The following is an 11,246-nucleotide window of genomic DNA, read 5'->3' as shown; positions in this document are numbered from 1 at the left end:
TCTTCCCCTAAACCATCTGTGAGCCCTGTCCTCACTCAAGCCAGTCTATACAACCTAGAGCTGCTTCTAGAAGTTCCCCTTCTGTAGCCCCTCACTCCCACTTCCCCTTCTCCCCTGTTCTGGGAAGACAGGCCCCTCCTCTCCTGCTTTGACTACCAATGCCCTGACTTCTTCCTCTGGCCAGAAGCCAAGGCTGGCTCCCAAGGGGCTGTGGCCCTGGTCTGGTTCCCAGCTCCACGCTACCACTGTGGGAAAGCACTGGAGCCCGGGCTGTCCCCGCTCCAGAGACAGGCACAGGGAGGCGGGAACCGGAGCTACCGGGGACCCTAAGTGGGGCCATTCCAGCCCCACTCACTCCACAGGGAACCCTCCCTCCCTGCACCCAGAAGTTTCTCCCTCTAATATCCCCATCACGGTACCAATTTCATTTTCTCCATTTATTTGTCAATATAAAAATACTCAATATTTACAACAAATAAATACGTGGGGACACAATAAGTTACACTGTTAGGAGCCCTCTTCCTAGGGCTGGGAGAGGGTATGCCATACCCACAGCATGCCCACCCTCTCCCCTCCCCTCCCCCTCCCCCCTCATAACCTTTCCCAGCCCTGTAAGGGAGGACAAGTATAAAATACCACTGAACCCCAGGGCCACGCGGGATGCCCCGCCCACCCTTCCCCCAAACACACAGGAGGCGCCATCTCCCTCCCCCACCCTGAAAACATTCACAGCCCTAGGAGCAGGAGAGGCCCACTCCAGAGCCCTGCACTCCCCGCAAGGGGCACAGCACCCTGCCCAGCCCACCCCATATGTACATGGCTGCCCCCACGCTGGGGACAGGTGGGGGATAGGAGAAGGAAAGTCATACGACCCCTTCCCCTTCATAGCTCCAATGACTCACCAGGAGGACCCCAGGCCAAGGGAAAACTTGACAGAAACAGGAAGACTATGTCACACATACCCACAACACACACACACGTGCAACACACGCACATACACACGCATATATATACAAACACACCCATCCAACTTCTGCCTTGAAAAGCTTCGGCTGCTGGGGTCCCGCGTGTTGGCGATTCCCAGCCCCTCACGGAGAGGATGATGCCTTCTGTGAGGCTGGTGCCTTGGTGAGCCACACCAAGCAGCAGTGCTTGTGCCGGCAGTGCTGGGCGGGGGCGCCCCACACGTCCCTGAGGTAGCTGGTGCCTGTGCAAATGGAGGGGCTGCGTCTCCCACGCTGTGAGGTGGGCGCGGCCCTCATACTGAGGACTCCTCGGGGTTGGAGTCCGGCAGCGGCTGGCGCTGCTGCAGTTTGCGCCTCAGTTCGTCAGCGAGCTCAGGCAGGGGGTGCCCAAGCCCTCCCCGGTCATCGCCTCCTAGTTGTAAGCGCACATAGCCGTTGGCATTCGAGTTCCTCCCACCCCCCAGGTGCAGCCGAGTGGGAGAGGGCAGGGGCTGGCCAGGGATCCCAGGAGGCGGAGAAGGGGGCCCTCCACCGGGCTGGCACCGGGCGTGTCCAGGCACAATCTTGAGGGAGCCGTCCGAGTAATAGTAGCCCACAGGATCCCACAGTTTCTCATCTGTCTCAGGGCCAGGCCGGAAGGGGGGACTGCTGGGCTCCTTGGGCAGCTCCAATGGGTACACCAGGGTCCTCTCCGCTGCCTTGGCACCTTTCTCCAGCTCCTCCCGCAGCCGCCGGCGCAGTGACAGTACGAGCAGCAGCAAGACCAGGCACACAGCCCCCAGGGCCACCACGGCCAGCCACACCAGCCCCAGGTTTTCCAGGGGCGCCCGGGCCTCCAGGGTCACTGACGGGCCTGCCACCACAGCCACCAGGTAGCCTTCGGCAGCCAGCCGTGCCCCTTGCTCCTCGGAAAAGCAGTGATAGGCCCCGGCGTGGCGGGGCTGGGCGGCCATCACCACCAGGGCCTGCAGTCGAGCATCGTAGAGGAAGGAGCCAGGCTGTTCTGCAGGCAGGTCCTGGCCCCCAAAAGTCCAGCGGGCGTGGGCGAGGTTGGAAGACAGGCGGCAGGGCAGCACCAGGTCTGTGCCTGCCACCACGGTGATGTTTTTGGGCGTGAGCCTGACTACAGTGGCAGAGAGAGCAGAGTTAGTGCAGCAAACCCACGGCCAAGGGGAGAGGCATACACGCCAACTCTGGCCCGCGGCCCATCCCACTGGGAGGGGAGACAAGGCAGCTCACCTTTCTTATTGCCACGGAGATTACAAATGCCTGAGGTGTCTGAGACCATCACATGCTGGATCAGCAGGGATCTGGTTGGGGAAGCAGGGCCCATCAGCATCCTGGCTTCAGCCACCCTTGTCCTCCCCCCCTCCAGGTCTCAGGGTGCACAGAGCCCCACTCACCCAGAGTGGCTGCCCACGGCCACACAGCGGCTCGTGTTGACGCTCCAGGCACAGTAGGGGTCCCGAGCAAGGACGCAGTCTGCACAGGAGCGGTACTTCAAGCAGTCGGCCAGGGGCAGCTGAATCAGCTGAGAGTGGGAGCCCGCGAACAGCAGCTTCTGCAAGAGAACCGACGAAGGAGGGAGGGTCAGCCAGGCCAGGCCAGCACCCAGGGGTGCTTGGCGCTGCAGGGTCGGGGCTGGGGGCACAAGGGCAAAAGGTGCCAAAAGGTAGAAGACGGCAGTGCGCAAGTCCCAACAACGGAACCTAAGGGCTGGAGAACACACGGAGGTCTTACTACAATCCAGACACAATCCTAAGCACCCTACAGACATGACCTTATTAAAAAGGAGCTGCACACCCTACAGACATGACCTTATTAAAAAGGAGCTGCAGACCCACAGGCCAAGTGTCAGCACATGCATGCATGTGCACACAGCCCCAGAACAGTACACAGAGTACACACGTCTATGGGGGTGCATCAGCCTCACAAGAGCACCAGCACAGTGTGAGGTGTTTCCCTGTTTGAATGGTGATTGCCAAGCTATGTGCTTCTTTAACCACAGACTTTCTTTCTGCCATTTTTCTATGTTCTGGGAACAGTTTGGGCCACAGTAGTTGGTAAAAGATTAGCACCTGAGAGTTCAGGGTGCCACAGACAGGCGGGAAGAGAGTGCCTCGTGAGGGTAAGGTGCAAGAGGCACTACAGGGAAGTGGCAGAGCCAGGGCCCTGAGCACTGAGGGAAACCTGACATGAGGGCGTCCTGAACAAGCAGCCTGAGAGTCTGCCAGTGGCATCACACCAGAGAAGAGCCTATATGGGGTAGAGGCACAGCACAACCCTGAGGGGTCTGAAGAAAGCATGGGGCGCAGCTGCCAAGGCCCAGTTCTGGGACGCAGCCCCACAGGGACCAGGTTTTATATAACACTGGTGGGCATGGATTCCGTTAGCATCTTACTCCCTCGACCTTACTTCCTGGTGCTCACCCCTGCACTGGCTCAGCTGAAAACTCGAGAAGGTGCAGGGACAGTAGTGGGCGAGGCCTGATCCCTACCTTGCTCTGGGACAGGACCAGGCTTTCCAGGGGCTCCTGGTCAAAAACCTGCAGCTCTTCGATCAGGTGGATCCAGGGCCCCAGGCTCACAGCCTTGAGCAGCCAGCCACCTCCTGTGGGGGTTTGGGGGAGGGCAGGTGTGAGCCAGGGGGCACGAGGGCATCTCCACTTCTCCCTCCCCAAGCGTGCAGGCCTTCCCCCGGCCGACAGCAGCCACGCCCACACCCCCAAGTGCCTACCTGTGCCAATGAACAGCACCGTGTAGGTGGCTCTGTCAAGCCCTGTAACCCGGTCAGCTACCAGGTGGGTGAAGTTGGTGTCCTTCTTCACAAGCAAGGGCCGGCCCCACCGAGGCCTCACCTGCTCCTCCATCAGTGGGTGCTTCTTGATGAAGTTGAGGGTGTTGTCAGGCAGCTCCAGGGAACTGGTATAGCCATGGCGGCGGTGCCAGTTGTTGATGCACTGGGGACGGGGGCGGGGGAGAGCTGTCAGCCCGGGGGCCGTGGCCCCAGAGCCCTGGGCAGGAGCACATGCTTCCCAGAGAACTCACCGAGCCAGGCCGAGGGCTGGGTACTGGGTCGGTATAGCGGCCCCACTTCTGGGCTTGTTCACGGTATTCCTTGTAGGGACCCTCGAACACCTTCTGGATCTCTTCCAGTTGGTACTCGCAGACTGCTGACAGGTCCACATCACCCCTGTCACAGCAAGGGAAGGACCCCCAGGGTTAGGCCAGGTGCCCACTTTACTCCAGCTCAGGACATCGTAGGAAGGCAGGGCCCAGTATAAAGTGGGCACGGGCACACACTGTAACGGCAGCTCTTAAGTGTTACCGGGGCAGGATATTGCCCACCTCTCACTGGCTGCTTTGAAAAGGGGCACATGCCCAACACCCTCCCTGGCTTCTGGATAACCGACCACCTGGACTTCCCCCAGAGGCTTGCACCCATAAACCATCCCCAATCTGCAAACTTGCTCCTCCCCATCCCTAAGGATTCCTGGCCAACTCACCATCGTGCCCGAAAAACCCCAAAGAAGGTGGTGTTGGGCCAAGAGGTGTCCTGCAGGGTGTGCAGTGCCTGCAGTTGGTTGAAGTAGAGCTGCCAGTCTGGGGCAGAGCACACCAGCCATGCCTTCAAGAAGGTGGTCCACTTCCTCTGCAGGGTCCGCGCGCCTCCCATGTCTCCCTGGCAGATGGCAAGGAGACACCGCCGGTCAGCTCTGCCAGGCCAGTGCGGCTCCCAGGGCTCACCACTGCAGGATTTTGTACCTTGCAGATGCGGGCTACGCGAGCCACCACCTGCTCTGTGTAACAGTTGTACTCCACGGCTCGCTCACTGAAGAAGAAGTAGACCTTGTCATCGTCTCCCGTGAAGCTCCCCACGCTCTCTGGGATGTAGGCAGAGCCGACAAAATGAGGTTCTATGGGAAGAGGAATGGAATTAGCAGCAGTGGGGGGACCTGGGGCCCTCGCAGTGTCTCTAACCGACATCGCCCTCAGTCCCCTCACCCGCAACTCGGGGCTCACCGTTGAGCCAGAAGGCCAGGTACTCTGTCTTCATGGAGTGGTGAGGCCCCATGTTACGTAGGATAACAGGCTCTGTGCCCAGGAAGTTGTTGAGCGTGGCTGAGTACAACTCACCATCTATGGGAGACAGAGGGTCAGCTAGGCCAGAAGGGAGGTGGAGATACCCTTAGGTCACACAGCCCCAGAGTGGGAGCAAGTCTTGGGGGACTCTGTCAGCCTACAGTAGGGGCAGCCACTCACCCACAAGGAGGCCTGTGTGGCCCTTAGCTGGGTCGTAGGGACACTTCCCCTTCCCATCCTCAAACTCTCCACGCTCCAAAGTGAAGGTGAACATGTTCTGGGGCAGGGAAGAGACAATGAAATGAGAGGCAGCCAGGCCCAAAGCCCAGGGAAGGGCTAGGAAGGGGGCGGAGAGCGGCAGACAACACTCACAATGTAGGCGCACTTGGGCTGAAAGGCGTAGGTACCACAAACGTACAGGTGGGACATGTTGTATGGCTGCAGGAAACGGATGAAGTTGAAACATTCCGTCTGGGGAAAGAAAGGCATCCAGTTAACGTTGTGAGGGCAGGGGCCATAGGGACCCAAGGGCCAAGAACGGGACCCAGATCAGCACTGGAACAAGGGGAGCGCTGGAGAGAGGATGTGAGCCATGAGACCCGGCCCGTGGGATGTACCTGGGATGCTGGCCTTCCTGGCAGCATCCCCAGCACGCACCTGGTTACTTTTCCCTTTCTGGATACACTCGGCCTTTTTCTCAGCTGGTGCCTCCCATGAGATCTGGGGACAGGAAGGGGCACATTGTCACAGGCATATACAGAGCACATGCCACAAGCATGGCCTGTGGCAGCACCATCGGGATGCCAAGTGAGAATGCAGGGTCCCCGTTCCCTAGGAGTTAAGAGAAGCCCCCAAATGGCCCAGCGCAGAACTCAGTCAAATGCTGCAGATGAAGGGGATGCAGCACAGTACCATCTGGGGGTGTGGGGGAGGCTTGGAGACCCAGTAAGATTTCCACAGGGCAGGAGAAGAGGGCAGAGGCAGCGGGCTGAGGGGACAGCCTGGCCGAGCAAAGCCCTTCTGGGCCTGCCTCCCCCACCCATGTGCCTCCCGCGCCCCCACCTCTCACCACTCCTTGCAGCTCCAGAGTCTCCGCGCTGAAGGCAAACAGGGCCTCCCGGGCCCCCACATATAGAAGCCCGGTCTGCTCAGTCAGGGTCAGCGTCAGGAAGTCCTGGATGCCCGTTTGGGAGAACCGCCGCACCACTGTGGCCAGCTCTGCGGGGACAAGGTGGGAGGAGCTGGGCTGCGGGTGGGCCGGCCTTCGTGGGACACCAGACTCACCCCAGCCTCCGGCAGACCATGGTCTACTAGGCCTAGTTACCCACTTCTCACTTTATAGCCAGTGCCCCAGAAGCAGTTGGCAGCCAAGCCCCCTGACTGAAAATAAAGGGCATTTTCTGATGCAAATTTTCTGAATAGCCTTTTGGCTCTGACAGCTCCACCCAGGGCTCCAAGGCCTTTCCCAGCCTGGGAGGAGGCAAATCTGGGCTGGTGAGGAGGAAGGAAGGATATCTCAGCCACAGCTTCCGGCCAGAGGAAGCCATAAGACTGACGCTCTCACTCTCAGGGTCAGCGGCACCTCCGGCTGCAGAGCTAGGCAGCTGCTTCCTTCTTTGCTCTGCTGCCTGCTGCCCACATCAGGATGCAGCCAGGACGCAGCCCCCGATCCAGCAGGGCAGGACGTTCAGAAGGTGTGAGCACTTCTTGTCGTAGGAAACCCCTTTTTCCAGCATACCCAAATCCAGGTTGCCAGGGATACAAGCACAGCTGGCCACTGGGATGAGCAGGGATGACAGGAGACAAAGTCAGGGAGGGAGGCCAGGTGAAACCAGAGGCAAGGGACCAGAGATAGCACTGAGGCCTCAGGCTGGGAAGCCTTGCTGCTATTTGCCATGCAGGGCAGTAGGGCACTAAGACATTCATTGAGTCACAGGACTCCTACGTCAGCCCCCAAACAGCCACCAACCTGTCCTCAGGGTCCCCCTACACCAGCCTTAGTCTTTGGAGCCAATGATGGGACCAGATACAGGCTGGCAAGGGAGGTCTTCATTAGTACCGGTGTGGGGCCTGTGGGAGGTGAGCTCATCCTAGGTCCCCAGAGTACAGATGATACAAACACCTGACATCACCTCTTCACACAGGTGGGAGTGCACGCAAAAAGGGCTGTTAGCTCCACGTCCCCCACATCAGCTTATGTATGGACACGCACCCATCCAGGTCCTTGTCAGGGCAGCAGAGGGGGTCTATTAGGATTGATAAGGCAGCTTCTAACAGCAAAGAGCTAGGAAGTGTGTGTGTGTATTCAAGCACCAGGAGACGGATGCGGCCTGGTCCTAGGTATCAGAAGATGGGACACCATAGGTCCTGATCTGGACTGTAGGTCCCTGGGGCCATTCCTTACATTTCTAAGAAGGCTGCGTCACATAACATGGGTAAGCCTTGAGCCCAACAGCAGAATAAAGCTGGCACAGTGCAAGGGGTGATTCTTTAGCACCCCTTGTCCCCCAGCAGTCCCTCCCAGACTCCTGCTCCCCACACAGGTCTTTCTCTCCACAACTTCAGGTACTCACCCCCAGAGGATACTGTTTTCCGGGGCACCAGGTTCCACCACACCTCAGCCCCAATGCTCAGGCCCCACAGCCCCACTGCCAGCAGCCAGACAGCCCAGTGTGGGGCCATGGCACACGCCCTGGCTCTAAGCTCCAGGCCAGCTGCCCTGCTGGGGAAAAGAAAGGGTCAGAGTCTCAGGCAGAGAAAACAGACCGGAAGGGGGCCCACACCAGCCCACAGCAGGAGATGCTGACAGGACAGAAGACCTGGTCAGGCCTCTCCCCAGGAACCTCCTGGGTTCCTCCCTGGCCCCTTCCTCTGAGCAGAGCCCCACTGCCCTCCCACACCTGGCCTCAGCACCCACAGCTTCCAGAGAACCATGGGGTCTCCTTGCTGGGGAGGAACTGGGTCATCTAGAGGAATGGGCACTCCAAGAGGCTGTCTCTGGCCTCCTCCAAGACCCTCCCCCACCCCCTCTTCTCAACAGGAAGTTGTTTAAGAAAATAAAACGGGGAGCCCTCCTCCCCCACCCTCAGGCCTGATGGATTCGAGGAATTCTTAAGAATAACCTCTGGAAACAGAGCCTGTCCCTGCTGGGGCTCCAGTCAGCCCCAAGACCTGACTCTGGGAGGCAAACCGCTGCTTAGAGAGAGGGGGCATGCGGTGACGTGGGCAATGGGAAAGCCCCCCCAAGGCGGGGCTGGGTGCGGCCGGCGTGCTGGGGGTCCCGGTCCCAGACTCTTCCCTCCCCCAGCGCAGACAATAGCCTAGCAGAGCCCAAAACCCGTTCCACATCAGCAGGGCTGAAGTGGGGCCGGGAGCAAAGGGGCCCAGCTTCCAGAAACCCCTTTGTTGCCCAAGAAGGGAGGCAGGAAGTGGGTGGGATGGGCGTGGAAATGGCCAGGGCCTCATCCTGTCCTCCACGCACAACCTCCTAGGAGCCACCAGCCCTTGGGCTGAGTGGCGGCGGGACTACAGAGCCGGCTCTGGGCTCCTCCCGGGATCTCCCCGCCACGCTCTCAGGCGGGGGCCGGGGGAAAGGCAGGAGCGAGTGAAGGGCGCGAGAGGGGTCTCTCCCCGGCTGCGGGGGACGCCGGCGCAGGGCCGACGCCTGATGCGCTCCCCAGGGGTCTGGCAGACGTCCCAGCTCAGGGATTGTGGTCCCGGGACCCCGGCCGTAGGCCATCTGGATTAACTTCCACTGCACCAGCCTTCCAATGAAGGGCGCAGAGACACAGAAGCTGGGGACCTGCTCACCCCAAAACAAAGGGTCCCCGCCAAGACCCTGTCCCTGGTTCCCCCCAGGTTCTCCCCTCCCCCCAGCTCCGGGGATTTGAATGCAAACAAAGCGGCGGCACCAGGAGCGTGGCGGAGCCTGGCCTGCGGACGCCCCCTGTCGGACCAGTACCCCGGCGCGGGAAGGGCGGGGGTCTGGGGATACGCTCACCCCCAGTCGTCGGCCCCCTCACCCCAGCCCTCCCTCAGCCCCTTATTCCAGGCTCAGGACGGACCCCGCGGCGCGCTCCCAGGATCTGCCCACCCAGCGTGCCCCCACCCCCGGCCCTTCCCAGGGCGGGGAAACGAGCAGCCCCGGGGTGGGGCTGGAGGCGTGCGGGGCCGGGCAGTGCGCTCCCCACCCTTGCCCACCCCGAGCGGCTGGCCGCGAACGGCGCTCCAACCCGCGACTGCGCGGCCCGGCTTGGGCCGGGAGCCTGGCTTTCCAGGACACCCCGCCTCCCGAGAGCGGCGGGCGGGGGGCCGCGGCAGGGAAATCCGATCCCACAACATCGGCTTCAGTCCAAGCCCGCCCCAAACTTTCCGACGCGGGTGGGGAGCCGGGGGCAACTCGGGGACCTGGAGAGGATCCCGGCCGCGGGTCGGACAGCACGGAGGACCCCCCCACTCTCCTTAGCCTCGCTCCCCCTGACCAGTCCGCGCTTCCGGACCCTAAGGCTGCGAGCACCGCTCGCCCCACTCCCGAGACCCCGCGAAGCAGTCTGCGGGGGGTGCATGAACGGTCTGGGGCGGACAGCTGTCTCAGCCACTGCTCCTCCCTGCGCCTCTAGACTGTCCCTCGCGTGTGCGGCAGCCCCGACCCGAATCGGGGACAAAGCGAGGATCCCCGAGCCCTGGGCTTCGGCTCCCCGCAGCCCTCGCCTCACTCACCTCTTCTTCGCGGATTGAATCCCTGGGCGCCGCCCTCGCGTTCGGCTTGGCCCAGCCTGCGCCGCCACCCGCCTGCGCGCACCCGCCCGCCCGCCTTGGTCCGCTGCCCCTCTGCCACCGCCCCTTGGTCCCGGCTCAGCTCGGCGCCCCTGGGCTCGGGCTCCCCGCGCCACCGCGGCGGGCGCCGGCTCTTTCTCCACCGCCGCCGCCGCTCTCCGCCCCCTCCCCCTGACGTCAGGCGGTGGGGGAGTCGAGCGGAGGCCGGGGCGGGACGCGAAGGCCCGCCCAAGAGGGGGTTGCGACCCGCTGCGACCCGCCGGCCTCTCCGCTCTTCCGCCGGGGGGCACAGACCCCCGGCCCTCCCCGAGCCCGGGCACCCCGCGCGTCCGAGTCGCGGTCTGCGCCACAGCACTGGGAGGTGGGGCGAGGGAGGGACTGGGCATTGCGTTGGGGGAATCGGACTCACCCGGTCTTTCCCGAAGTGTCCCCCAAGGCCAATCGCGGGCTGGACGGCCAGGCTCGGGAATGGGGCTGAGGGGCTCCCCACGCTCACGCTATGGACAGGAGAGCCAGCTCAAGGCGAGTATCCGAGGGAGAGGTGCAAGGGACACAGGGGCTTTTCTCCGGGGCGGACCAGAGTGGTCTGTCTTTTGGCCCCAACACCCACTGGCCAGTCAGTCCACCAGACCGAACGGCCTTACCGGCCAGGAGGAACCCCTAGGCTCCGGAGACAGTCTGCCCTGTTTTGCTCTGGGCAGAGGGACCTGATTGGCACTCCTTGCCCAGCTCCCTCCGCTCCTCTTGCGCAGAGCCTACCCCCAGGAAATGACTCCTGATGCCGCTGAAAGGCTGAATAACAAGTGCCAGGAGCCCTCATGTTCAGATGAAAGGGGCTGAGCAGAGCCTCTCTGGAGAAGAACTGCCACCTTCAGGACTGCCAGCCTCCGCCCACTGCCGCTCCTGGAAGTAATAACTCTGGCCTTGGCGGTGCTGGGGTGTCTGCCTTGCCAGCTGGTCCTCTGAGCTGGGCAGGTAGACAAACCCCAGGGAAGCTGTCCCACTGGCACCTGGAGACAGGTGCCACCACCTGGCTAGGGACGAAGGGCAGAGGTTAAGACACTCTTAGGCTCTAAGGCTTCCCTGGTAACTTTAAGCCAGTGCAGTCCTGGAGGAGAGAAACACTTAGAACCCCATCAGCAGATCTGGATTATAAATCAGTCCCGACAGGAGCTTTTGTTCTGGATTAAAACTTGGCATCTGAGAAGTGGAGACCAGAGAGTAGTGGAGATAATTGGGAAAAGCAGCCCATTTGAATTCAGTAACAATTGGGCCTTTGCTGGTCCACATAAAGGCCCCTTCTCCCGCGCTGGCCAAAGCCCCATTTCCTAGCTCCTTTCCACCAGAAAGCAAGCTGTGGCCTTAGAGATGCTGGAGATAGGGCACCAGCCAGTTAACAGCATGGGGGTGGGCGGGGGAGGCT

The 11,246-nt window shown here is 61.5% G+C and overlaps 1 protein-coding gene across 5 annotated transcripts; it reads right to left on the bottom strand.

Moving 5' to 3' along the window:
• Positions 1–418: 418 nt before the first annotated feature.
• SEMA4C (semaphorin 4C) lies at positions 419–10,545 on the bottom strand. Of its 5 annotated transcripts, none has more exons than XM_036888897.2 (15): positions 10,233–10,545; positions 7,621–7,766; positions 6,117–6,265; positions 5,705–5,767; positions 5,420–5,518; positions 5,228–5,324; positions 4,988–5,104; positions 4,730–4,881; positions 4,471–4,646; positions 4,013–4,157; positions 3,702–3,924; positions 3,463–3,575; positions 2,369–2,526; positions 2,205–2,275; positions 419–2,088 (listed from the first exon to the last, which is right to left on the bottom strand). In XM_036888897.2, exons 2-15 carry the CDS (start codon positions 7,727–7,729, stop codon positions 1,259–1,261), a joined length of 2,502 nt encoding a protein of 833 aa, XP_036744792.2. In that variant the 5' UTR covers positions 7,730–7,766; positions 10,233–10,545; the 3' UTR covers positions 419–1,258. The 5 variants fall into 5 exon arrangements, with proteins under 5 accessions (XP_036744792.2, XP_036744780.2, XP_036744787.2 ...); XM_036888885.2 differs by lacking the exon at positions 10,233–10,545 and adding an exon at positions 9,767–10,137 and having other exon boundaries at positions 7,621–7,769; XM_036888892.2 differs by lacking the exon at positions 10,233–10,545 and adding an exon at positions 9,767–10,137.
• Positions 10,546–11,246: the final 701 nt, after the last annotated feature.

The sequence above is a fragment of the Manis pentadactyla genome, chromosome 2 (assembly GCF_030020395.1).
Source record: "Manis pentadactyla isolate mManPen7 chromosome 2, mManPen7.hap1, whole genome shotgun sequence".
NCBI classification, from domain to species: domain Eukaryota; kingdom Metazoa; phylum Chordata; class Mammalia; order Pholidota; family Manidae; genus Manis; species Manis pentadactyla.
Note: the sequence above shows the minus strand (reverse complement) of the source record. Positions and strands in the feature narration are given on the sequence as shown.

What these genes read in the sequence shown, in the direction of transcription:
- SEMA4C (XM_036888897.2), bottom strand. Translation starts at nt 7,729, where the DNA reads ATGGCCCCACACTGGGCTGTCTGGCTGCTGGCAGTGGGGCTGTGGGGC. An exon ending in GAAAACAGTATCCTCTGGGG is followed by an intron (nt 6,266 to 7,620) that starts GTGAGTACCTGA and finishes TTGTCCCCGCAG; the next exon opens with AGCTGGCCACAGTGGTGCGG. An exon ending in GCCGTGGGCAGCCACTCTGG is followed by an intron (nt 2,276 to 2,368) that starts GTGAGTGGGGCT and finishes TTCCCCAACCAG; the next exon opens with ATCCCTGCTGATCCAGCATG.